This window comes from Salvia miltiorrhiza, chromosome 8 (assembly GCF_028751815.1).
Source record: "Salvia miltiorrhiza cultivar Shanhuang (shh) chromosome 8, IMPLAD_Smil_shh, whole genome shotgun sequence".
In the NCBI taxonomy this organism is placed as follows: Eukaryota; Viridiplantae; Streptophyta; class Magnoliopsida; order Lamiales; family Lamiaceae; genus Salvia; species Salvia miltiorrhiza.
The window spans coordinates 57,169,254-57,197,170 of record NC_080394.1 but is presented as its reverse complement, the minus strand read 5'-3'; the positions used below and the strand labels follow the sequence as shown (position 1 = coordinate 57,197,170).

The window sequence follows — 27,917 nt, the reverse complement described above, 5'->3', positions numbered from 1 at the left end:
CCAATCCAAACATTGAGAAGAGTTTCTTACTATTTTAATGAATTAATAATTTAAAAGTATGAATTTGTTCTGATTCTACTTAATAAACGTGAGATACTATATATCATGGCGTAATTTAATTAAGAGGTGGTCTCCTGTACACTCGGGTATACCATACACTCGAATTGTACCCAACTCAAATTCTAATCCAATTGGATTATCTTGAAATGACATTAACACTGGCATGAAATGATATTAATACTATTTTATTTTACAAATGACATTATTTCGAAAATAACACTAACACTATTTTGTTTTGCAAATGACATTATTTCGAAAATTACACTAACACTATATTGAAATGACACTAACACTTAACATTCGGGTATAATAGTCCAATTGGATCAGGATTCGGATTGGGTATGACCCGAGTGTACAGGATATTTTGTGTTTAATTGAAATATATTTGTAGATAACACTATAATTATTCGTGCTTCATTCGTAAGTATATATATATACATATTCTGCTAACAGTAAGCTCGCATTTTGTAAAATTAATTGACTTTTAAGTTAATCTATCTTAGATGCACCTATTAATTAACTAACAACCAAAAGTAGCTAATAAAATATAGAAGCTCGCAATGATGAGTTTTAAAAGATTTTTTTTTTCTTTTTTAGAAAAAGAGAAGGTTAAGTGCACGCCTTAACTAAAACAAATTAAGATTTCCCTCAAAAAAAACAAAACAAATTAAGATGAGGGTTTACTTTTGAAAATTCGTGTAAAAGTTGCTAATTCGACTTTCTATTATATTTATTTATGAGTTAGTTACCAGTAAATTCAAGAAGTTTTTTTTTTCAGATATTTCTAACGATTTTTTAATTTTGCATAGTAATAATCCACCATCCATAAATTTCTTCCTAATATTCCTGCTATGACAAAATCCAGCCAAATTACACAACAATCATTTATGAACTCTAATCTATTAATTGATGGCTGAGAATTCTTTGTTCTTGGTATTTGTAATCTTGTAGGTTATGATGCACGGATTCTTCAAAAATCAGCATGTACGGCGAATCGGATTCTTTTAGGGTGCGATTCTCTCGGATTCTCGTCGGATTCGCACCCGATTCGCCACGTGACGTATCTTTTAAAACAATTTATAAAAATAAACCGGATTCGCAAATTTCATAGACGAAATTCACGTATCTCGTGCACGAAAGGCCTACACAAGGTTATTTTGATAATTTTATTTTCAGTTATGACTTATATATTGGACTAATAATAGTTGAATCGTTATATTGTTGCTCAATTAACTTATATAATTGAAAATGCTTAACTTTTGGGTAAAATAAAATGTAAATTACATAGAATTAATTTAAGAAAATTTAAATTGTATATAATTTATAAGCATTATATATCATAAAATTTTAATAATTGGATGTATCATTGCCGAATCGCACCCTATAATTTTTAAAAATTCGTATCTCCGTACTCGTATCGTATCGCCCCCGCATCCGCACCCCCGTACCTATGCAACTTAGCTTGTAGGGTATTGGAAAAGAAGAAACTTGATCAGATTTTGTCAGTGCGGAATATTAAGAAGAAATTCATAAGTGATTGATTATTATGCAAATTAAAAAATCGTAGAAAATGTTTGAAAAAAATAAAATTTTGTGAATTCACATACAATTAATCCATTTATTTATTTTGGACCGAGCTTAACCTATTAAGCAATCCATATAGTCTGTCCAAATTTAATTGAATCTTGGTAATAATATTTTTGGGCTGTATCTCAAGAAAAGACGATAAGAAATGATGTTTATCTTTAAAACAAATTATATTTTATTTTTTTTAAATCATTAGAGTCCAAAATTTGAAGATAGCCTAAAGATTCTTCTTCCAATAAATGTAAGTAGGAAAATTGGCTAGGGTGTAACACCCTTATAGACTTTGACCTACGTTTTAATCTCCAATGAATTATACAATTACTTAATTTAACTATTCATACCAAAGGCCCACAAACTTGATTATTAATAAAAAATAAAAAATAAAGTATACACCTAATTATTTTCATGAGAAGCCCATATCACGTAATCATGACAATGTGACCTTTAAGGATTGTGAAAAATTGAAAATATATTATACCCTTACTTTTTCTTGACAAAATATTTTAATTAGCTTTAAGTATTAATAAAACATTCACAGTGATATTTTATATTATCACCATAATGACCTTAATGATTACCACACTGCACTATCGATCCCACTGTATAAACGAATTTCAACAAAAAGGAAATGTAAAATTCAAATCAAAATAAATTTTCAATACATTTGTACATAGTGTATATACATATATGTATTTTTCTTATCAAGAATGAATGTAAATTGTGCAAATGGATATACAAAATCATTTTAGTTTATTATCGTAGGCGACACTCGTGTGTCTATATAGCTAAATTAAGCAATTTGAATACTTCCCCCCGTCCCAATAATAACGTCCCAAAAAAATGAGACACTCAAAAACTGTAAATAAAGTAAAAGAGAGATAAAATAAATAAGGAGAGAGATAAAAATGAATAATGAAAAAATAAAAGAGATATAAAGTAAATGAGCAGAGAGATAGAGATAGTGGATAAAATAATTTATTTCATTTTTCCGGTTGAAATATTATATACGAAACGCCCAAAAAAAATTTGGAAAATTTGAAAAATGACTATCTTAGCATTTCTCATTATTAATTTTGCAATTAAATAAAAAATTAAAGTTCATTTTATTCTTTTATTTTAGATAAAAAAAATTAATGAACTGATCAAATAAATTGCTACTAAATAAACATTTAAAGAATCTGATCATGAACAAGGAATAATTTAATCCTAGCTTTAAACTCAAACCACTATATATAAACCACAAATTAAGCAAATATCACGGCACGGAGCTAAAGAAGTTGCACTAAAAGAAATTAAACAAATCAATCATGCTAAGAAGAGGCATCGCCACCACCGCACCACCCAGCTCCGCCGTGGAGCTCGGGTGGTGCCGCCTGCGGCGGCAGCGGCGGAGGCCGAAGCGCGGCACGGTGCGCCTCGGGAGCCGGCGGCGGGGGTTCTTCCTCGGCGTCCGGCCGCCGGTGGTGCAATGGGCGGTGATCGCCCGGCCCTTCCGTTTGTTGAGGAAATTGGTGGCGGAGATGGCGGCGAACGGGCGGCTGCTGGAGGCGTATTGCCGGACTCTGCCGCTGCTCCGCCCTCAGCTCTTCCCGTTGTGCTGATTCATCATCGATCATTGATTGGATGATTGGGGTGAGGATGTAATTCGAATTTTGATTAGAATTATGTCCACATCTTTTTCTTTTTTTCTTTTTTCTTCTTTCTTGTTAAGGAAGGAGTATATATTTTGTGGAATTTACAAGAAAGTTTTTTTTTTAATCGATATATATATATTATATATAATGCTATGTAGTTGTATCTGCAATTGTAAATGATGTTTAATTATTGTGTTTTGCTTCTAACTAGTTTGTAAATTGGTCTATTTACATATACAGCAAAACAAACGTACCTTGTACGAGTAATTATTGTTATTTTATTTTTGATAATTTGTTTTTTTTTTTTTTTTTTGACTTGGGGGAGTTGGGGAGGGGGAGCAGTGGGGTTTGAACCCGAGACCTCACTGTTCACACACAGGAGATCGCACCGCTTGGTGTCCCAAGAGACAAGAAAATCTATTAATTCATTACTTTTATTAGATAATTTATTGAATGGATATATTTATCTATAAGTCTTATCAATAGCTGTAGATATATATCACATAGATTAAGTGTAATATCTAATGAATTAATATATTCTTATAAATATATAATATGTAAAATAATCTTAAAATAAAATAAGTATATATCTATGCAATAGGGGTAAAATAAGCAATCCACAAATTATGTCTTAGAATGTCGTAGGCTCTTTTTTTTTAGTATAGATAGATATAGATTAGCTTGTGAATAGTTGTTAGGTATTGTATGTGTATTTGTTTGTACTCAAATTAAATGAAACACGAGGGAAAACATAGCAAAAAAATACCATTCTTAAAACATACCAAGGTTAGTAAAATCATCATTTTTTTTGGGGAAAAAAAAAAGTTTAAAGACAACTATTTAATTTTAATAATTGCATTATTAAGTAGGTACTGCTATATATCACTATGAAATAGTGAGATTCCACTATCTAGCTCAAGTAATTATTTGACATTGGCAGCCATTGTACGCAATTAGGGATGTGTATAGATATTTATTACATCATTCAATTTCATGTGTTGTTTCATCAATCTAGCTATAAAATTAGGCCAAATGCTAGAAAAAAATTAAAACCAAAACCGAATTAGGAATTTGAAGATTTCTTAGAAAACATGACATAAAGAGAGAGTGATCAAAACACTGCTTCAAGAATTAGATATAACTAGAGAAACACCAAACCATCAAGTTCAAGAACAGCCTTAATTGATGATGGTTGGTGATTACAACACAAAATTTCTAGTGCTTCTATTCTTGTGATTAAGCAGTCTAACCCTAGTTCAGATCTTCGAGTTCTAGCTAGTATTCTACATGAGCTTTTTATGTACATTAGATGTGCTAATACAACAAAACTACAGAGCAACTGATCATTAGTTCTTGCCAAAGTAGGAAAAGAGAGTTGGTTGTTTATCGTTCGCACCTTATCCCACTTGTTTGTCGTCAGCCCCCTTTCTTCTTTTCTTGACTGGACTCATAAGTAGCCTATCAGTATCTTTAGCAGATGGCTTCGCGTGATCTGTGTTTTTCGTGTCGCTGCTGTCTATCTCCGTATCAGATTCTTCTGGGCTATGAGGTTCCTCTTTCACACATTTTCGCTCATTACTTTCATCCACCTTGCCCTTTTCCGGTTCTTCCATCACACTAGCTTCATCCTTCATTGCAGCACTTTCAAGCGTAGATCGATGTTCCTGAAGCTCTTCCTTGATCGGTGTTTTCTCAAGTTTTTGCTCCTCCGATTTGCATGCTTGTTTCTTTGAGAAAAACTGCGAGATTGTCTTGGTCTCCTCCATTTTTACCTGTATCTGTGGTAACAAGTTTCGACTTACAAGAAAGTAATAATAGATCATCTCTTAAACAATCCCATTCTATCACTAGAAACGTGTTATATTAGTATCTCATTATTGATGACATTGAGAAATAGTTTCTAGACATGAAAGAAAGCATGAATATCACCTCAGCTAATTTCTTTATAATGATTAGTTTAATTGACTAAAGCAGCATAGACCAACTTCATAATCAAGTTTTGATTTGATTAATATCTGCATGCTCAAAATAATAAATGAAAATTACCTCCTTAACGCACTCGGGTCCATCGAAAGAAATTTTGCCAATTGCAGGTGTCACAGTATACCAGGCCTATAAGAAAAGGCCAATTTCTTTCAAATCCCAGCTCACATCTGCAGCAGTATATCACCAAGGACAAATAACAAACAGAGATTTTGGTTCTTACCAAATCTGTTTCTTCATATGGTTTGAGTATATTGTCAAGATTGGACAAAGAAGAATCACTGAGCCACCAATCAGTTGATTCTTTGCTCCCCAAGATCACAGGCATCCTATCTGCAACGGAGTGTAACAAATAATCAAACTATTGCTGGAAATACAAATGCAGACAGACAGGAATTAGAATTTGAATCGTGGTCGTGACAGCTGAGAGAGATGCTGTGTACTTGAATGAAACAAAACACATAATGATTCGTTGAAAACAGAGGCGTGGAGGGAGAGTACGAACCATGAAGCCATGCCAGAGACGACGAGGATGAAGTTGTGATGATGGTGAAGGTGTAGAGAGTTTCTCCTGCATACAAAAATGGGAAAAACAGTACCACAAAAATGGCTCAGCAAAAGAGTTGGCATTCGTTATAGAGCATGTTCATGATGAAAATTTTTGTAATATGTATTTTTCTTTGACCTTCTGCATTTTTCCAAGAATCGAATAGAGCAGCGAAAACCAATGGACGGCCATCCTTGAAGTGTATGTAGTAAGGCTGCTTTTTAGATCCGTCCTTCTTCCATTCATAGAATCTGATACCAAGATTTTAGCATGTAAAAACTGAACTGGAAATAATTGAACTAATAGAGTTACAAATTTTACATCATTAAATAATTAAATCACATTTTCCAGAGCTTTTTCAAGAAAATTCAGAAACGATGAAAACTCTACAGACAGATATAAGTTGTATGATGATGGACCAAGTTAAGAAAACAGGGCATTCAACTCCTCTCTCTCTCTCTCTATTACACACATCCTTATGTGATACTCAAGACTAAGAAAACAGGGGATTCAACTCTTGCCGAGAATCCTCTCTCTCTCTCTCTCTCTCTCTCTCTCTCTCTCTCTCTCTCACACGCACACACACACATCCTAATTTGATACTCAAGAACAGAGCTCCACCACCCTTTCAAAACAGAGTATAGAATGGCAACTAAAGAACATGACACGAAGGAGGAAATCAACGTATGTAAGAACTTTTAGCAACAGCAGATAATAGATATGTATAGAGTTGCAGAGGGCATACCCTTCAAAAGACACCAAACACCTGTTCTTTGGAAGAAGTCGACGAAAGGAAGCCTTTTCTCTTATCGATTCACACCTCGCATTGAACTGTAAAATCACAAGACAAGTGAAATAGCTCCGAAACAACAAACATGCTCGATGCTTCAGTCATCTATTTCTCTCTCTCTCTCTCTCTCTCTCTCTCTCTCTCTCTCTCTCTCGTAAGTGTACACAGACACAAACATGCTTATGTGAAAGTCCAAATTACAGGCTACAACACCATTGCTCTCTCTCTCTCACACACAAATGTACACAGACACAAACATGCATATGTGAGTTGAAATTAGAGTCCAGAGCAGTAGTAAACCATTACTCTCTCTCTCTCATAAATGTACACACCAGCACAAATGCGAGTCAAAATTAGAGACTACAGCACCGGAGAAAAGCCAATTACCATCCTAAAGTGGTCGATTTTATCAGTCTTCTTAGTAAAGCTGGGAACCAGTCCCCATTTCATGCAGTGCGAAACGACGCCGTCGCCGCCGCCATCTCCTCCGTCGTCTCGTCGAACCACCGGCACGTTGAACCCCGGCGCGACGTTGTACGAGGGCCGATACCTAATCAAATACCAGTTTTTCACTCAAAATCAACAACTCTCGAAGCGACTGACAAATCAAACTCGAATCGACGAAAACACAATCGAAAATCACAGCGCAGTTTGTGCAAACATACCGATCCATATCGATGTGGCGGACTGGCCGAGAGCTGAGATGGCAGGCCCGAGAAAAATCATCGGGCCGCAGAGTACACCTTCCTCTTCCACACATCGATTGCTCTTTCCCCTCTTTCGCGGGCTTTGGTTTCGAGGGTTTTTCGCGATTCAAAGCGGGAAGAAATGAAGTAGAAATTTTCGTAACGCTGAGAGTGAAGATCGGCCGTTGGATCTATCGTTAATCCGAGGTGCTGATAAAACGCGTCATTTGGACGGCCGGATTTGAAAGGCACAAGGCTTTTCATTAATCTTTTTATTTTATTGTAGATAAGTTATTGTGTGCGTATAATATTTTTTCTTTGAAGAAAAAAAAAACTCATTATCCTATTGTCACGATATTGCCTACTTTATTAATTATCCTTGTAATATTTCTACGACAGAAATTTAATTTGAACCGTATTGTAAGAAAACGTCATTTTTCTAGAAAAAAAAAAATTCATGCTTTGTAAATACTCCCTCCGTTTCACTCCAATAGGCTCAGTTTCCTTTTTGGGTTGTCCCACTCCAATAGGCTCAGTTTCTTTTTTAGGTAAAAAAAATTGTACTTAATTGGTGTGGACCACACCACTTTACTACCACTTTTCTACTAAAAAGTAAGTTTTCTTAATCTCCGTGCCCAAATGAAGTGAGCCTATTGGAGTGGGACGGAGGGAGTACATTAAATGCTCAATTACAACACTATCTGTATTCACCACATCTCCAAATTATCAAAAATTGAAATAAGTAGTACTATTTGAAGATAAAATAAAAAAAAATAAAAATACTTGAAATCAATTTATTTAGAAATTTTGGTTCAAATTTTTAAAAAATACTCTCTCCGTCCACAAAAAATAGTTTATTTTTACCATTTTGGAATGTCCAAAAAAATTAGTCATTTTTTATTTTTTATAACTATCTATCATATGGTGGGCTCTATTCTCCACTCACAATACAATTAGTTAACATTATAAACACTACTTTTTAAATAGGATCATTTCTCCACTCACAATACAAAAACTATTTCTATTAAAACTCGTGTCGTCCACCTTTAGGACTACTTTTGGTGGACGGAGGGAGCACTATATAGTTAGTTTTAATATTTTCTCCACATTATAATTTTTTTGTAATTTTTTATATTTTTATACTTAAAAATACTCCTTCCGTCCCATGAAGCATGACACAGTTTCCTTTTTGGTATGTCCCACGAAGCATGACACGTTTCTAAAAATAGCAAAAAAATTACCCTTTATTCATATTTTCACTTTTTCACCTACCACACTTAACACACAAAATACCAATTTCTTAATTTTCGTGCCGAAAAGAAGTATGTCATGCTTCATGGGACGGAGGGAGTAAAAATTACAAAAAAAAAATTGTAACGTGAAGAAAATAATAAAACTAGTTAAAAATCCAGTTTTATTTTATCCAAATAATATTATTGAAATAAAATTCTTCTTCAATGAAATGAATAGGAAATATAGAAAAATTTATATGTATTTAATCAGTGAGTTTAAAGATAGAGTAAAATTATTTTCAACAAAAAAAGAAAAGAAAATATGAACAAAGGAAAAGAAAAATTGTGAAAAAAATTCGTGAACCGATGTAGTAGTTGATTATTGTGACTGGAAACTGGTGAAAATAATTGTTGTTTCTTGCAGAGTATACTTAACTCAACTCAACTCAACTCAACTCAACTCAACTCCATATTTGATATTATATGTATATGCTAAAAGTGGAATCTCTGAAAATAATTCTTGTTTCTCTCTCTCTCCAAAATCACGGCAAAACAAAAGCAAAAAATATCATGCAACTGCACCAAGCATCAAATCAACTTCACAAAATGAGTGACAATAATTCAAATATAACATGCTCAATCAAAGCCTCTTCACTTTTTACAAGAAGACAAGAACCCTAAAATGATGAGTTTGATCTTTCTTGAGCCTAACATCATAATGGTGTTCCCAAGAGTGATTTTAGCAATACATTTGGGCCTCAGATTATGTACGATATGCTCACGAGCTTTCGAGTCGAGTAGATTTAGTAAAGGCACGAGGGAAGGCAGCTCGAGAATAATTTCCATGGCCTCTTCTGTTAAAAAAAGAAAAAACATAAAAGTAAATATGATTTATATTAGTACTCGTACATTGAATGTAGTTTATACAAAAAAAAAAAAAAAACATTAGAATAAGTATATAATGAATAATACTCCCTCTGTCCCGATTATATCGTCCCAAACCTATAATATTGTCTTATATTTGGGACGTTATAATCGGGACGGAGGGAGTAAACGAACAATGACACAAAATTTTCAAGAATTCTTGTAATTAACTTGCCCTTTTCGATTGGGCACGAAGGAGGTCAGGGGAGATCTTGTACAAATCTTCGTCGACGGCTTTAGGCTGCGGCCGGCACGGTGGGGCCGCCGCACCGGCGGGGCTTGGTGGTGCTTTCAAGTCATCAAAGCCACAATCCCACACCACACTCCCATTCTTTTTTTTCCCTTCTTTCTTTCTTGAATTTTTCCCCTGCATAAAAGGCAATCAAATTACAATACTACTAATCAATGCATCATAAAAAAACATCTCATCCAAAGTTGTGAAACATTCAAGTAAATCCAACAAAACAAATTTAAGAACTCTTCATTTGTACTTCCAAAATATTACAATTCACTTAATTGAACACACACATTTACACACAGTAGTAAGTGACCAAGAATTGATATTTATGGAGTCAAATAAACATCCCACACACACTTGAAAGATCATGATTGGTTCCAAGGCATCAAAGATTCAAAACACACACTCCACACACACACATACACACCAACACTAATTCAATTACTCAACATTCATGATTCTACACACATTAGTACGTGATCAAACACACACACACATTAACAACAACAAGAATTGAATCCAAGATTGGTTTTTTAAGGCATAAAAACACACACTGCAGTGTGTGTGATCGATCAAGAACAAGAAATGAGGATGTGGGCTTACTCTGTGGCGAGGTACAACAATCATAGCAGGAGTGAACGCATCATTCTCATACAAATCGCCGGCGACGTACAAGTCACGCTCCTCGGTGTAGCTGCACCGCAGCAGCCCCGCCTCCCTCGCCGACTCAAAGCACTGCGTGAACGGCAACTCGCCGTTGCAATCCCAGCTCCCAAATGCAGGAACATGGCTCCTCTTAAAGTTGAATTCCTGCGAGAAAAAAAAATATTCAAAAAATAAAAATCGAATCTTTATCCATTTCTAGACTGATTCGATCAAACAAAATCCGATCCAAGCACGAAATAATGAAATTAAAGAAAAGGGTTGTTGAAAAATAATGTGCTCACATCCATGGACCAAGAATCTTGAAAAAAAAAATTGTTTTGACTTGGGAATCAAGAATTTGGAGTGGTGGAATGGCCTTTTGTGTTGGTGGGCATGGGGGGGAATTTAAAGGGGGAATGAGTGTAAAATGGGATGGTTTTGGTTGCTTTCTTGATTGTGAAACAGTTGAAGGAAAAGACTAAAAGTGAAAGAGGGGGAAAAAGAGTATATGTCACTGCTAGTATACAGATGAGAAAGGGAAAGCAAAGAAGCCCAGATATCAAAGAATAACAGAGAGAGAGAGAGAGAGGGAGAGGCTCTGAGTTCAGCTTTATTTGGTGAAATCTTTATCACTTTTATCAGAGGAGGAAGGGATTGTAGTAATGGAGATGGTAGTTGGGGGTGGGGGGTGGTGAGGGGAGGGGTATAATACCTATGAGAAGTTTGGGAACTCAACATTGATGCCCATATTTATAGGTCTAACTTTCATCAGTTGCAGAAGTTTAGGTACATGTTTGAAGATTTGGTGGATTTTTTTTTGTTTTGGGTAAATTGCAATTAATATACGAAACTTCAATGAAATTATTTTTTTGCATACTAACTCAAAAAATATATTTTCAAATACATCAATTTTTTATTGTTTGATCTTTTAACACGTTTGTCAATTTTTTTGGCGAATTAGTGTTGAGATGGATGAACAATTGATATACTAATTCGGGGGCAACTGATAATCGATTTTGAACAATTACATGAAGTTTGTATATTTGGAGACTGAAAGTATGTATTTGGGTGCAACAATCCTCATTTAATAATGTTATAAGTAATTAATATGATTCGAACACGTGACGTTACGTTCGTGATATTGTCACTCTACCAACTAAGTCAATCGCGAATTCGCGATTCATGGAACGATATAGACTTTTGTCTTATAAAGAGTATTTTAATTCGAATACATAATGTAAGTTATGAGATTGTCACTTTACCAACTAAGGCAATCATAAAATGAGACGAGCTTTTCGACTTAATTGAGAGTATTTTGAATGTTATAATTTGGAAATGTACATTAGAATAAATATGTATTTGGATATATATTGTGTGTGTGTGTGTTTTGAAAAATGATATTTGGTGTTTGGATTTCTTTCATGTTCGTCGTGAGGCTAATAGAGCTGCTCATGAACTTGCTCGACATGCTTTATCTTTATCTGATGTAATGATTTGGAAGTCATGCTTTTTTACTTGGCTTTCGAATATTGCTCTCTCCGATTTGAGTTCATTTAAGTTGTTCTTCTTCCTCAAAAAAAAATATCATGTGATTTGAAAGTTGATGGATATTTTGAAAATAAAATGATAGTATTTGGTCAAATATATGTTTTGAATGAGTTCATGCGGTGGAAATGAAAAGCAAAAGAGGCCAAATTTAATGAGATGAACAAAATGTTGGTAGGCATTGAAGTGTCTCTCTCAGAAGATTGGTTTGAAACATTTATGTTGAAAAGATTTTGTTGGATTTGCAAGTGTGATTATTATGTTATCTTTTTCTTTATATATATATATATAAATTTGATAGTACAACTTTATGGTACCAAGATAATTTTTAACACCAATATTGTTTGTGGTAAATTAATAGTAGTATATCAATTTGAATGCCTTTTTATAATTGAATGCGAAATAGATACTATTTTAATTACAGAATTATAAATTTATTTTCAAATTGTTCAAAATTGCACTATGCTCAAATCATGGCTGCATTGAGAATTTTTAAAAGTAATTTACACAAATCGACATATAATTCATATAATATAATAAATAATTAGTCTTATTTTGCTCTTTTACTTGGCTCATTTATAAAACTTGATGAACCAATAACTTACTCATCACAAATAAATCATTTCACTATGTATTTGGGTGCAACAATCCTCATTTAATAATGTTATAAGTAATTAATATGATTCGAACACGTGACGTTACGTTCGTGATATTGTCACTCTACCAACTAAGTCAATCGCGATTCATGGAACGATATAGACTTTTGTCTTATAAAGAGTATTTTGATTCGAATACATAACGTAAGTTATGAGATTGTCACTTTACCAACTAAGTCAATCGTAAAATGAGACGAGCTTTTCGACTTAATTGAGAGTATTTTGAATGTTATAATTTGGAAATGTACATTAGAATAAATATGTATTTGGATATATATTGTGTGTGTGTGTGTTTTGAAAAAGGATATTTGGTGTTTGGATTTCTTTCATGTTCGTCGTGAGGCTAATAGAGCTGCTCATGAACTTGCTCGACATGCTTTATCTTTATCTGATGTAATGATTTGGAAGTCATGCTTTTCTACTTGGCTTTCGAATATTGCTCTCTCCGATTTGAGTTCATTTAAGTTGTTCTTCTTCCTCAAAAAAAAATATCATGTGATTTGAAAGTTGATGGATATTTTGAAAATAAAATGATAGTATTTGGTCAAATATATGTTTTGAATGAGTTCATGCGGTGGAAATGAAAAGCAAAAGGGGCCAAATTTAATGAGATGAACAAAATGTTGGTAGGCATTGAAGTGTCTCTCTCAGAAGATTGGTTTGAAACATTTATGTTGAAAAGATTTTGTTGGATTTGAAAGTGTGATTATTATGTTATCTTTTTCTTTATATATATATATATATATATATATATATATATTTGATAGTACAACTTTATGGTACCAAGATAATTTTTAACACCAATATTGTTTGTGGTAAATTAATAGTAGTATATCAATTTGAATGCCTTTTTATAATTGAATGCGAAATAGATACTATTTTAATTACAGAATTATAAATTTATTTTCAAAATTGTTCAAAATTGTACTATGGTCAAATCATGGTTGCATTGAGAATTTTTAAAAGTAATTTACACAAATCGACATATAATTCATATAATATGGAGTAATAAATAATTAGTCTTATTTTGCTCTTTTACTTGGCTCATTTATAAAACTTGATGAACCAATAACTTACTCATCACAAATAAATCATTTCACTTATGCTTCATCAATCCATATTAATCTCTTTCTATATTTTTTGGCTGGTCTAAACCTAAAAAGAGTAGTTTTAAAAATCAAATACTATCTTCTTATTATTTTCAACCGTCCCAAAAATTAGAATCAATTTTTTTTATAATTGTATTGCATGAATTTTCTATACATGTGCAATAAAAATCTTGATATAAAATAGTCACTATTTCAATAGAGAAAATTTTAACGACTCAAAAATCAAGGAGGCCTTCATAACTAACTTTGTATTTAAAAAAGAAATGAAAAGCAATAAATGCGCTTTTACGTTAACCCCACATGCGTTTTACTTGGTGTTCTGCGCCTTATGTCTCCATTTAATGCTAAAGTTGAAGATTTAATGGTTGTTTTTTCGAGGATTCAAAGTTCTTAAAATTAATGAATTTATTATTTTTTTAAAGGGTTAATTTTCCAATTCTGATTTTGCATACAAACTTTAAATTGTGGCGTGATAATACTAAACTTTTGATTTTATCTGATTTTGCTACTAATCTAAATTCCGGCCAAAATTCGTTCAAATTTCGTGCTAATATTCTATTAATTTGATCTGTACATATTATTTGCAATAAAATATTTAAAGAAAGCAAATGAGTCGAATTATTTGCCACGCAAGAATAAATACACCACATCAAATATTGGCACGTAATTTGGACGAAATTTGGCCGAAAATTAGATTAATAGCAAAATCAGATAAAATCAAAAGTTTAATAATTATCACACCACAGTTTAAAGTTTGTATGCAAAACCAGAATTAGATAAAAGTTCAGTATTTTATGGGCAATTAACCCTTTTTTCAAATAGTATTGATATTAGGATAAAATATGTTCGAATAAAATAAATAAATAATTAAAAAAATAATTTATTAAAAAGTTTGGTCAACTTTAAAAAATTTATTTATTTAAAAAGTTTGGTCAACTGTAGTTTTTATGTAATTTTTTTTAATAAATTTTTATTCTTTTATAATTTTTTACTTAAGAAATAATAAGAAATAAAAATATTAAAAAGACGATGAAGCACAGTCTGTTGGTAAGACGCTTCCCCTCCAACCAATAGGTCGGGGGTTCGAGTCACCCTAGGAGCTAGAGTGTGAGTGGGTTTTTTCCTTTCTTTGGTTGTAACAAATTTAAAAATATATATATATATATATATATATATATATTAAAAAATTACAAAAAAAAACTACAATATGGACAAAACAATAAAATTATCTACTTTTTTATATTTGAACCAAAAAAATTGAATAAATCAATTTTTTAAATAGTATTATTGTTTTTAAAAATATATAATTGAGGGTCGATGATTTAAATAGTAGTGAGTGGCAATAATGAATACTTCATTTTTTATGAGTGACAAATTATTCTTAGCTACCTGTCCATCATATATTCACATGGTATTAAGATAATTGGTTCAGATTCATTGATTAATTTTTTTTTAATACAAATTCAATGTTCTTTAGTTTAACTAAGTGCAGAAACAAAATCATTTATTCAACGCACATTCTTTTAACATTAATATATCATACCCATACAAATCCGTCGGTAAGTCCGTCGGTATATCTGCCGTTATGCCTATGATTGTAATTCCGTCGTTGTTCCGTCGCACAAATCGTCGGTATTCTATGACGAATATTATTCCGTTGGTAAATTTGTCGGTGTCGGCTTTTTTTATGGTGTATAAAGAAGCATTATTTCACGTGAAACTCCAATCTTGGACATTCATTTAATCAATATCTATGGATCAAATCGTTTTTTTTTTTTCTTTTTTCTACAAGACATATGACTAATTAACATATAAAATTATATATCCAATTGTCGATATATATATTAGTGACATTAAGATAAAAGATATAATTAACATCATTTGTAATATGGGATATGATGGTTTCAAAATGCTTTATATTCGATCCTAATTATTCAATCACTCTTGGAACCCGACACAATCATAACTTATACTAAATTAAATAGTATATATAGTTATATATATAATAGAAATCGTAAATTAAAAATATTATAAAACCATATGCATCTTTATCTTTCTCATTATAGCACGAATAGTTAAAAACGGTTAGATTTGCACTCTATGTCCAAAAATGTAGCAACACCATCATTATAAACGAAACCACTGTTTCCCTGTCTCAATATATATAAAAATATATTTGAGGTATATACTATTTAGAAATTTTGTGGTAATTAAATTAAATATTTTTTTTTTCATGTAGGCAACGCGTAAAGACACCAAATTCGTGTATAATAAAATCCAGCTACTAAAGAACTTCATATACAACCAGGGGGCTTAGCCCACTGGCCACCGGGTCCTCACTTAAGTGAAGTGACCCGGGTTCGATCCCTCTTGGGAACGAATTGGTGATTGGAGATATAAGGTTGGAGTTTGGTGAATGGAGAGATAAGGTAGTTCTTGGAGTGGATGGGGAACTAACTACTAACATCTAACATGACTTTGACCGACCAAAAAAAAAAAAAAAAAAAAAAAAAGAACTTCATATTAAAAAAAGAACTAAAATACGGCAACTTAAGGTTAAGACCATAGTGTTTGAATTATTTCATAATAAAACTTCTAAAATAATTTGCAAGATGTTATATAGTTTATAAGCTAAAATTGTAGTGGGTAAAATCCGTATAAGTCTAATTAATAATAACCATACGGCCCAACGAACTTGTTCGGTAAAACGGTCCATACCACGCTTATAGCACAAAGCTCAAAGCTAAGCCCATATGCGGGAGATACTTGAATCCGCCAAGAAAAATCTTAAACGCGGCAATTATTTGGCGACTAAGTCAAACGAGAGTTGCGAGATATCGTTTTCTAAGAAGTCGGAACCGCTAGGATTGCAACGGGCATTCCAGCAAACCCAAACCCTAGCCGCCTCTCCATAGGTCCGTCACATATATATATACCAACTCAGTAATGAAATCAGACCATCGACAATCAATCATATTCACTCTTGCACTCGCACACGATCTCTGACTCTCATTCTATCCCGCATTCCCCGCTCTTCTGTTTCACCTCCACTCTCACAACACTCTAGGGTTCCGATCGCCTGACTAGCCCCGCTAGACCGAACATCCGTCGCCCCTTATTCCACATTGCTCGATAGCTACCGGGACTCCCCGATCCTCCGGAGACCACTCTTACTACTATCTCTTTTCTAGTGTCTTATTTCCTTACGTTACTTACGTCTGTTGCTTATATCTAGTCACTGACTTGAGCGTCAGAGGTCCTTCTATCGACACCTCCACCGGTGCTCATCAGAGGGCTCTAACGTTGCTTGTAGTTTCAAGTTGCTAGTGCCCGTCGATCCATACGTGACTGGCGTCACTTCCGTAATTGCCAGATTCACCCCAATGAAAATAATCGTAGTTACATTTTTGCTTGTTTTGTTTTTAACAATTAAAATGTTTTACATGAGCAATAACATGTTATATGTAGAAACTTTAGAAATGTGATTAAATTGCATAAATTAAATTAGGTCGAACTGGATTTTATTTTTTAAAGTGAGTGGATCCAGTCGTAATTAAGAATCATGAATTTGTTTTACATCAACATTTTTAAGAATCTATTACACGCATAGAAGATGTGGATCCAATTTGTAACCACACACACACACAAAAGTTTCTAAAAGGTATAAATGTTGGCGTGAAGGGAAAATAATTGGAAGTGACCCAAATAATTATCAGATCTCAATTAAGGATCCATTGTTTTCCTCAACAAGCAACATTTATGAAACCGTACCCGTTTGACTATTTTTCTAATGCATTGACCAATTTTAGAAAAATGTTTATTTGAAAATAATGTTGAGTCCAACTTTAATTGATTATATAACTCATTTTCTTTTTGAATTAATAAATCGAAGTTCGAATTATTTACATTAATTAGCGTACATTAGTATGACTGTATGAGTGTGTAATTTCATTGCTACATATGGTTGAAATACATGTGGTAAAATACACGAGAATTAAGGAGTTATAGATTAATATTTTAAGTGTGTAGTTAATAAAGTATAAAAGTGATAAAGTAGGAGAGAAAAAATAATAAAAATGATAAAGTATGAGAGAAAAAATAATAATTATTACCTTATTTAGAAATGTGTAAAGATTTATTGGACGGTCCAAAAAATAATACGTGTCAAGATTCGTTGGACGGATAGAGTAATAGATAGGAGTATATTTTTAATATGTGGATAAAGTAACTAGACCACAACATGTCAAATTATTACCATAAATTGAAAATGGCCTTTCCCTATTCTTTAAACCCAAATAATAGAGAGCTATGTCTTGAACCAAGTCAGCCCAGCCCATTTCATCTCTTCCAAGAATCGAACAAATTTGATATTAGATTTTTTTTAATTTATAAAATGACTATTTTTCATTCATCAAAATAATTAATGAATATTTAAAAATATGAAAAGCCCAATCAAGAAATTAATTACAAACAATGCATATAGAAGTTGAATGATTTTAGTTGTGACATTTGTAAAACAAGAGATGATTTGTTATTTTTTTTTTTTTACCAAGATAAGATACTATATACTCATATATTAATAATTAATTTATTTCCATGAACTATAAATTTGAAATCATAAAAGCATGCATGATATTGATAATTTAGTTCCTCAAAAAAAAAAGATATTGATAATTTAGAAAATTAGAAATTCTAAATTTTTGTAACGCCACCCAGGATTTTAGATGGATTGCAGAAATTCTAAATTTATTAACTTTAATGCGAGTAATATCCCTCTTTAAATATTTTAAAAAGGCCAAAATCATTAAATTTGTTGCTATCCGCCTCAACGGTTATATTTTGCGAAAAAGGGAAGTTGACAATACAACCAATTTCTTTTATCTATAAATTGCATCATCTCACATAAGTATTATATTATATTTTATTAATCAACTTATATATTTTTCAATTCTCAAACCATGAACAACTTTGCAAGGCTTCTTACGCTTCTCTCGTTAATTCTATTTTGTAGAGGTAAATTTTCTGTTCTACATCCATATATAAATAATTATTAATGCAATGCATCTAGCTATTCTTATATGAGGTACTTTAGGAAAGCTTCATCGCTACTAAGAGCATCCGCATCAGTTGGCTCATGCGGATAACTTGAGTCAATTGCATCGATGAGTCAATCGATGCACATGCCCCTCACTCGTAGTGCGGCTCATTCGGATGAATTGAGCTCGATGGCTTAAACTTCAGCGCGTGTGTTACAAACACCATATTTTAAAAAAATGAAAAAATGTTGCCGACATATATTTTTTTTTTGACTTGGGGGAGTTGGGGAGGGGGAGCAGTGGGGTTTGAACCCGGGACCTCACTGTTCACACACAGGAAGTCGCACCGCTTGGTGTCCCCTTAGGGACATGTTGCCGACATATATAAACGGCTATTATAAAAAAAAAAACATTTTTTTTTTATCTTCTATATATACCTATTTCTCACATAACATCAACTCCTCCAACTTTTATTCTCTATTTCTCCTATTTTCTCTCAAAGTTTTCTCTCAAATGCATCCCAACAATCCCAATTTCTTTTAAATTTATGTCATTTAATTTCCTATAATTTAAATTATAGTAAGTTAGATTTATGTAATTGTAATTTAAGGAATTGTCTTATTTATATTTGTGTCATTTAAATTAATCAAAAATTTAAAAATTAAAAATTAATTCATACGAGTCAACATGCTGACATGATGAGCCAACTCAATGCAGCATTTGACTCATAAAGAGTTTAGTATTGACTTATCCAATGTGAATGCTCTAATCGAAAATTAATTTTTTCAATTTTATATATAATAAATATCTATTTTTTTAGCTAATTGCATTTTAATTTTGCTGTAGGTGATGGTGTAGGTGATAATGAAGTAATTAAGGCTGGAAATTGCATACAGCAAATCTCTTGTGGTTGTGGAGTGTGTAGTGATGATGTATGTAATTCACTGTGCAAGCAAGGGATTAAAGGAGGAAATTATGTGCGAGCACACTGCAACACTGCTACCGATATTTGTGATTGTATTTATCGCTGCAATTAATTATTAATAATAATTGTTACTACTATTATTATTACGAATAAGACAATTGAGTCCCAATTGAAATAAAATTTCAATTGATATTTCGTGTGGTAGTTTATTTTATTCGTTGATATTTTATTACATTAAGAACTAAAAATAAAAATCATGTATATTTCATGCCATTAATTAAGAATGCAGTTATTAGTTATTTTTTGCTATTATTAATTCTATTCAATATTTGGGCCTAATTTTATAGTATTTGGGTCTTTGTTAACTTGGGCTCAAACAATTCTATAACTAAAGCATAAAAACTACGAGGCCGAAAGAACTCACATATCACGAGATACCTACTCTCGCACAAACCAAATTATGACAAGCCGACTCAGTGGGGCCCGCATTTCATTTCCCCAAACCATCTCCATTCGAACGACACGTGTCCTCAAAACTCGGTGGCTCACGGAAACCATTTACCTTTATCATGCAAAACCTACTACTAATTCATTTTAATAATAAATATATATATATATATATATATATATTTATATTATAATATCAGAGAGAGAGAGAGACAAGTATATAAATTTCTCCAATCAGAAGAATTTGATAAGCTAACGCCAAAACCCATAACCCATTAAAGCATGTAAATCGGGACACGTAAAAGAGCTTTTCATTTTAATATTTATTAACTGCCACCCACTTATACAACAACTATTTCTAATAAAAAGAAAAAATCTAAAAAATACCAGTAATCGATTAAAAAAAAGTAGGGCAAAACAGAAATTAAAGGTTGTGTAACTTTAAGTTTGCTTAACAAAGGTTAAATTTCAATCTAAATAATACTCCACCAGCAATCCAATAAAAAAAGCATGTAAAAACAGAAATTAATAATCAAACAAGATAGAAATTAGAGGGTAACATAAACTAACTAATAATTAAGCTTAAAAGAGTTACATAGAGTTTTGATTAATCAGTCGCTGCAACTGCAAAATATTATCATGATAATTAAGCAACTAAAGCATCGAAAATACTGTTAATCAGATAACACCCTCTCCTCCCCCATAATAACAGCGAGCGACACTGAGTCAACTAGGAATTAAGATAGAAAAAGATAAAACGAGTTAAAGAGCCGCCACAACTCGCCAAAATGGACACGTTCGCGATGGACGGCTCGGATCAGAAGGCGTGGACGGCATCTAAGCAGCCACGTCGCCGCACTTCTTCGCAGGCGAGCAGATTAGCCAAACGTTGCCGTATGGATCCTTCACCTTGCCCACGCGCCCGCCGCAGCACGCGCCTTCACCCTCCGCCACCTCATCTTCGGAAACGGCGCCGGCGGCAACAGCCTTGGCGATAGCAGCTTCCACGGCTTCGGTCTCCAGGCAGAAAACGAGGCCGCTCACGGCAGATTTCAAGCTGGCGAAAAATAGATTCACATATCATTAGCAACATTTATCCACTTGATTTAAATATTATAAGAGGATTATCATATTTTATTTATATTTTGGCTGCAACTCATGACAGAGAGAATATAAAAATTGTAAAATACATATATATATATATATATATATATATGTATGTATGTATGTAAAAGTTTGAAATAAATCGAATCCGGTCAAAAAGAATATGGTAAGAGACAAATAAAAGGTACGTACGTAGAAAAAATTACAACTGACCAAATGCTTAAAAATTAAAGCAAGTATTCGAGATTAAACAACTACATAGCACAAATAACACAGACATATCCGAGAAATCACGAAAAAACTATCAGATAACCATTGAGTTAAATAGAAAATATCGAACGAAACAGAGCAGCATTCATCAGATCAACAGATCTACGCAAAAATGAGCGGAAACACGGTCGTAAAAATGTAAAGATGCAAAATAGCTTATCAAAACGATAAAAAAAAATACACATAAAACACGTACGGAGATGAAGAGTCGTCTGTGAGGTCCGAAACAACGAAAACCGAGGATCCAATCTTCAGCTCGGCGGAGCGAATGAGAGGAAGCTCCTGCTCTGCCTTCCTCTTCGGATCATTCACTCGGCTCAGCTCCTCAGCTCCAAACGCCGCCTTGTAGAACTGCACGGCGTCGTTCGCCTTCGGAGCCTCCACCACCAGCCACGGCTTCGCCGCCGTGAACACCACCTGAGAAGCCTTGGCCCCGTTCTCAGCTCCGGAAACTGCTTGTGCCTCCTGCGCCATGCTCAAAGCGTGTTGAAACCCTAAGAGAGAGAAAACGTGTGCGCGGAGGAGAACGTAGAGAGAGAAAGAGGGAGTTATTGAAAATGTAAATGGATAATGGAAGTTTAAGAAGACCAAAAGCGTGGTGCTAGATTTATAGGAAGCGAGGAAGCTGAACCGTTTAAAGGGATAATTCCGGTATTAAATAATTGCGATCTTTCAGTGTTGGCCCCCAATTTTTGTTTTATTTGCAAAATTACCCACGGTAACTCCCCTTGTGTTTTGTCTTATTCACGGGGTTGCCACTGCTTTAACTGCAACGGGTATTTTTTGTCAGATCTTACGCATCGGACGGTCAATAATCGTTCGTGAGATACGAGCTGCCGATTTGACGATTTTACCCTTTATAGCTTTAAATTTTTATTGGTCTTTATATTTTTCCACAGAACGAGAAAAATTGTGAATATATTTTTATTTTCGAGAATAATGTTTCCATTATTTGACATCATTCTATATCTGTATTAGCAGAATAATTTGGATGGTTTATTAGTAGATAGGGGTGTTTGACGTTGAAACTTCACCGGTATTTCCTTTACAAGAAAAGATAAAAATATTTGTCAAAAAAGAAGAAGATAAAATAAAGTCAATAAGATAAAGCAAAACATTCATGAAATTATACTTATCAAACAAATACAATTTCGTGCATCTATTTTAATTATATCCTAATTATAATTAATAAATTATGCTACCTCCTTCCCATTAGTAATGTTCCAATTGCTATATTGGGACGTCCGACTAATAAGAGCATTGTCATCGCTCTACTCGATGCCTCTTACTCAAGTAAAGGAGGCATCGAGTAGGGCAATGCAGCCCTTTCTTACCCGAGGAGTCCTCGATGGCTCAAGCACCACCCGATAGCCCATATATACGGCGCATGTTTACCTGTGCTGAAATTTAAAAACTAACAGCTAGTATAGCCGATTTTCAATTCCTTTTTCTTTTTTTTTTTTGTTGCCAACTACTATTTTAGCCTATTGATATTTAATTTTTTTTCCCTATCTATAAATACCCTTACAAACACTTTCATTCATACAACAACAATTCTTGTCACAGCCCGCCCTAACTAGGGATAGTTAGGCCGAGTGATCCACGACTAGGGATGGGGTTAAAGAAGAAGGGGAAGAAAAGGGGCGTTATTTATAGTCGTAAAACTTACTCATCTTAATAAAACTCGTCATTTTTATTCATTAATACTCAATTGAAAACAGTCTATGAAAGACAGCATAAAACTTAATTAATATCATTAATCAAGTTATACATCATATGAAACCATTCTCTTAAGACTCAAAGTATGACATAACATACTATAACATCAACAACATCTTGCAGCGGAAAGTAGCTAGACATATGTATGAAGACATATTCTAGACAGGTTAACTATTTATTAACAACCCTGGAGACTCCGCTCATTGCAGCACCATCATCACATCAGCTCAACCTGCACATTTAGAAAACATATGCAGGGCTGAGTACAAAAGCACTCAGTGGGCACGTATGCCTAGGTATAAAAATACATGCTTCAAAACTGTAAATTGTCATGCCATCATAATCAGTACAGCAAGGGAGTTTTTCGCTAAAAATGCCCAAGCTTACTAAGTTCATTTGTGATTCTTAAAGTTCGTCTGATCAGACTAAGTTCTTTTGTAATCTATCATATCTGAAACTGTGTGCCGGAGAGGTGGCCACCTCTCACGGTCACTTGACCGGCCAACCCGCTAGATGACTCACGGTCACTGGTGTACACTAGCCCTGGCAGGATAGCTATCAACTGCTCAGGACCCGAATTCGATTGCATCATTGGCAAAGCCAAAGCAGATAGATATCATACTAAAATTGAAACATTTTATGGCAAGACAATAGTTGAAATAACTTTAACTCAAAGATTTTGTCATGAAATAACTTGCTTGAACGTAACATTTAAACTCATTTGATATATATGAAACTGAAATTAACAGTTAGATCATCTCATGCATTCATTCGTATAAGAGGCCTACGACACGCAGGGGATCTCTATATACGTATAGTAAAAGTAATGCCCACCTCGTTGTGTCTCTGTATCAATGAGTAACGTCACTCTCTCCCTCAAGTCGTTACTTCCCAAAAGGACCTTCATCGTTATGAAGAATTGGTGAGAAGTTATAAAAGAAACCTCGATTAATAATCTAATCTCTTTTATGAAACATTAGTATCTCTAATGTTCATCTCTCTTGATTGTTAATCAATATAACAATTATTATCTCTCGTCATTACTCATTAATTATAACATCCTTATGTTATAATTAGCAGCGCTTCAATTAAAAGAAATATTTAACACATCGAAAAGTCCACTTTCTTAGCAGATCTATTCGCTCTCATCTCGTCTAATTAACCGATTAGAAAGTTAAACTTTCCATTAGGCATGTATTTGAGTCACGGGTCAACAAGAATTGACTATGCTCAAATTCTAATTTCACTAAAAATTTCGGCATGACCTATTCATATATAATGTCAGCCACGAGATTTCAACGCGTGAATCTCACTACGTGAACTCGTCTCTCGACTCAAAACTTAACATCTTGACATCTTTTCAACGCAAACCAAACAATTCAAAATCTTCAAAACTCTTTATCAGTAAACTATCATTTATACTCGACACCAATTGTTCGAGTGTCAGATACCAACATTTATGTGCGTTAATCATAACTCTCACAACTCACACCATTTAGTCATATCGTATCATCCATCAAAACAAATATAATCAAGTTGTTTTCTAGAAAGTTTTGCTGTTTTTGTGTCATCTTTAAAAATTCATAACAACCAACTCAATCATCATAAACTCTCATACCAATTGATCTCAAAAACTTCATGAAGTGTAGTTCACTCTAAAAATGGTAGTTAACCAAAAAGGTTAAAGGTTTTTGGAGATATTGCTCTTTTAGTGCAGGCTGTCAAAGATTGACAGTTTCTGCCAATTTTGTTTAGGCCATTAGAAACCAAGGCAAACCTTAATAAAATTCCATCAAATTTAATCATCCAAAACTAAAGGTATCCTTGAAGATTTGGTTAAAATTTCACAAGAGAAAACGTTCATATGATCTGCCAAATAAACAATGAAACTCATACACTTTTACTGTTGGACAAATATGACAGCAGAACAGGGCATTTTTGAAATAATAAACTGCTCTATTTCAGAGGTCATAAAAATCGAAATCTTATGTTTTCAGAAAAGTATTGAAGTCTAGTTTCGTTTAAAAAAAACGGTGATGCAAAATCCTTCATGGATTAATAGATATAAACGTTTTTGTGAAGTCTACCAACAGTTGACAGATTCTGTCAAGGGTTTTTCAAAATATCTTTAAAATAGCAAACATCATCCAAAAGACATGAAATTTTGCAGCGACGAAATACACATATCATAGATAAACATACTAAAATTTCAGAGCCATCAAGCAATGAAAACTCATCGAAACATAAGCTTGAAACTGCTGTAAAATTTTGACAGAATTCCAGTTTTAATTTCGTTCAACAATTATCATCCATAAATTGTAAATCAATTAGCATGCTCATGTGATATCGTAGAACACATATACGCAATAATATTCATTATGCAACGTCCCAAACTTCACGAATTTAAATAATCATACTCTAAAAACTTATACAATTTTCATGCTTGGAAAAATACGAATTTAATATATATCGATTCTAGCATACCCCTAAGCACAAATATCAAGTCAAAACGATCAAACAAAAATCGAAAGACAAGCTAATATGTGAAAAACGGGGCTGCCCTCATGGGTTTCATAGCTACGGTTCGTTCCGTTCTTACTCCCTTCATTAAACATGCTCAACATCTACCCAAGAACAACATACTAAAATTTCACGACGATCCGACGTCGTTTCAAAATAAAGTCGAGAATCGACGTTTTTCGACGTCGACGAAAATCGAAAAGAAAACCATCAAAACGTAGGTAGAGATCTTACCTACTTAGATACGTGATCGAAAAGATGATCGGCGCTCGTCTCGGTGCTCAAATCGGAGGTCAAAAGCTCCGTCCAAGCTTAAATGGAAAATGGCGTGTGTAGTGTGTGTTTTAGGTGTTGTGTGTGTGAATATGTGAGTTGTGTGTGTGTGTGGGCTGATATAGCGTGAGTTAGGTGAGATAGAGGGATAGTGGGCAGTTGGGGGGTGGTTAGGGGTAGGGTAGGTTAGATATTTAGGATATTAACCCGTTAGTCGTTAAATATCTCGTTTCATCTCGTTTTAACGACTAACTACCCATATTATTCGTTACTCGCCCTCTCAACCTCTACTCACTTTCATTACACTCGTAATTCTATATAAATATAGAAAATACAAGCTCGTTCTCGAAATTCTGATAAACGAGCTCGGTTCGTTTATCGAGAAATCCCGATTTACTATTCACTCGTCGTCCAAAAATAAAAACTTTCATTATTGGACTCGTATCGAAAAACTAAGAATATTTCTCGACGACGTGCACGTAAGATTTTGAAAGTCGACAAAAAGACGAAATAGCCGTACTTTACTATTCATCGTCAAAAAGTCAAAAATTTCAAAAACGTCTTAACGGACTCAGATTTCACTTCCGAGTTCACCGTTCTCATTCAAATAATTATCTAGAATTATTCAAATACTCAAACTCAAATACGGATATAAAATCCCACATCATCCTCACATCATCAAAAGAACATCTCAACATCTTTAAAATATAACAACAAAACTTCATATAACTCTTCATCTCTTTACAAAGTAAATCAAACAAGGGATCTATACCCTAATTACTCAAACTTAAGCAATTAAACACGTCATCAAAAGCCCGGGTGTTACATACCCTCCCCCTTAAAATAAATTTCGTCCCGAAATTTGTACCTCCTGTAAATGTTTCGGATACTTCTCTCACATCTTATCCTCAAGCTCTCTTTCCACTTCTTTCTAACTATCATATCTCCATTGAACCTTATCCAATGCAATCGACTTATTACTCAATTGCCAAATTTTATGATTTAGCATCATCTGAGGTCTCTCTTCATAACTCAAGTCTGGTTCTAAGATCATTTCTTCTTAGTAAACCACATGGTTTGGGTCGAAAATATATATCCTCTCAATTGTGACACGTGAAACACGTTATGCACATTTCCAAAGCTAGGTGGCAAAGCCAACCTGTACGCTATTGGACCTATCTTTTGCAATATCTCGTAAGGACTTATAACTCTGGGTCTAAGCTGTCCTTTAACTCCAAATCTATTCATCCCCTTTTGAGGGTGAAACCTTCAAGAAAACTTTGTCTCCAATCTCGAAACTTTGTCTCACATCTTATAGGCAAACTCAATTAGTGGCAACACATTCTCCTGATGTACTCCTCTATCAAGGATAGTAGTTCCTATAATATCTTCTATCGCCTGCTATGCTAAAATTCATCCTTGTACCCAACTCTTTCTGTAACTCATCCAAAAACGTGATGTAAATTTTTTTTTTCTTTCTGAGGTGATCTACACCGGTACTCAATGCAATCTTATAATCTCACGAACGTACAATTGTGATAACTTATCTGGTCCATACGCGATTAGGATCGGTATGAAATGGGCAGATTTTGTTAGTCGATCTACAATCACCCAAATTGTTGTATTTCCTATTTGACTTTTGGGTAAAGCTGTCACAAAATCCATTGCTATGTGATCCCATTTCCACTCGGGAATCTCCAACGGTTTTAACTTCCCATAGGGTCGTTGGTGTAATGCTTTCACTTGCTGACAAGCTAAGCATCGCTCTACAAACGAAGCTATGTCTCATTTCATTCCGTCCCACAAAATCTATTTTTTTACAACCTGATACATCTTTGTGCCTCCTGGGTGGGCGGTGTAAGGCGTGTCATGAGTCTCACTCATGATCGTATTCTTAAGTTCATCATCGCGGGGAATGCATCTTCTTCCCTTAAATAAGATAGCATTGTCTGATTTTTTTTTTTTTTTGTAACTCTTGAGATCTCCT

At 33.7% G+C, this 27,917-nt stretch overlaps 3 protein-coding genes across 4 annotated transcripts; all 3 read right to left on the bottom strand.

Moving 5' to 3' along the window:
• Window positions 1-4,389: 4,389 nt before the first annotated feature.
• LOC130999452 (uncharacterized) lies at window positions 4,390-7,519 on the bottom strand. Of its 2 annotated transcripts, none has more exons than XM_057924979.1 (8): window positions 7,267-7,519; window positions 6,989-7,151; window positions 6,557-6,642; window positions 5,950-6,062; window positions 5,770-5,835; window positions 5,488-5,597; window positions 5,328-5,393; window positions 4,390-5,053 (listed from the first exon to the last, which is right to left on the bottom strand). In XM_057924979.1, the coding sequence occupies exons 1-8, from the start codon at window positions 7,359-7,361 to the stop codon at window positions 4,679-4,681; spliced, it is 1,074 nt and encodes a 357-aa protein (XP_057780962.1). In that variant the 5' UTR covers window positions 7,362-7,519; the 3' UTR covers window positions 4,390-4,678. The 2 variants fall into 2 exon arrangements, with proteins under 2 accessions (XP_057780962.1, XP_057780961.1); XM_057924978.1 differs by having other exon boundaries at window positions 4,390-5,059; window positions 7,267-7,498.
• Window positions 7,520-9,061: 1,542 nt separating this feature from the next.
• On the bottom strand, window positions 9,062-11,051 carry LOC130999459 (uncharacterized). Its single transcript, XM_057924986.1, has 4 exons — window positions 10,629-11,051; window positions 10,285-10,491; window positions 9,619-9,810; window positions 9,062-9,373 (listed from the first exon to the last, which is right to left on the bottom strand). Exons 1-4 carry the CDS (start codon window positions 10,632-10,634, stop codon window positions 9,323-9,325), a joined length of 456 nt encoding a protein of 151 aa, XP_057780969.1. The 5' UTR covers window positions 10,635-11,051; the 3' UTR covers window positions 9,062-9,322.
• Window positions 11,052-20,592: 9,541 nt separating this feature from the next.
• On the bottom strand, window positions 20,593-22,045 carry LOC130999457 (uncharacterized protein At5g48480). Its single transcript, XM_057924984.1, has 2 exons — window positions 21,615-22,045; window positions 20,593-21,101 (listed from the first exon to the last, which is right to left on the bottom strand). The coding sequence occupies exons 1-2, from the start codon at window positions 21,890-21,892 to the stop codon at window positions 20,882-20,884; spliced, it is 498 nt and encodes a 165-aa protein (XP_057780967.1). The 5' UTR covers window positions 21,893-22,045; the 3' UTR covers window positions 20,593-20,881.
• Between the last annotated feature and the right edge of the window lie 5,872 nt (window positions 22,046-27,917).

Bases quoted from the DNA above. Each gene is read 5' to 3' on its own strand.
- LOC130999452 (XM_057924978.1), bottom strand. From the start codon at position 7,361: ATGTGTGGAAGAGGAAGGTGTACTCTGCGGCCCGATGATTTTTCTCGG. The intron at 7,152-7,266 runs GTATGTTTGCAC...GTATTTGATTAG, and splicing joins CGCCACATCGATATGGATCG to GTATCGGCCCTCGTACAACG. The intron at 5,836-5,949 runs GTCAAAGAAAAA...TTTTGTATGCAG, and splicing joins TTCTTGGAAAAATGCAGAAG to GAGAAACTCTCTACACCTTC.
- LOC130999457 (XM_057924984.1), bottom strand. From the start codon at position 21,892: ATGGCGCAGGAGGCACAAGCAGTTTCCGGAGCTGAGAACGGGGCCAAG. The intron at 21,102-21,614 runs GTACGTGTTTTA...ATTTTTCGCCAG, and splicing joins ACAGACGACTCTTCATCTCC to CTTGAAATCTGCCGTGAGCG.
- LOC130999459 (XM_057924986.1), bottom strand. The intron at 9,811-10,284 runs GTAAGCCCACAT...CCTTTTATGCAG, and splicing joins TTGTTGTACCTCGCCACAGA to GGGAAAAATTCAAGAAAGAA. The intron at 9,374-9,618 runs GCAAGTTAATTA...TTTTTTTAACAG, and splicing joins TTCGTGCCCAATCGAAAAGG to AAGAGGCCATGGAAATTATT.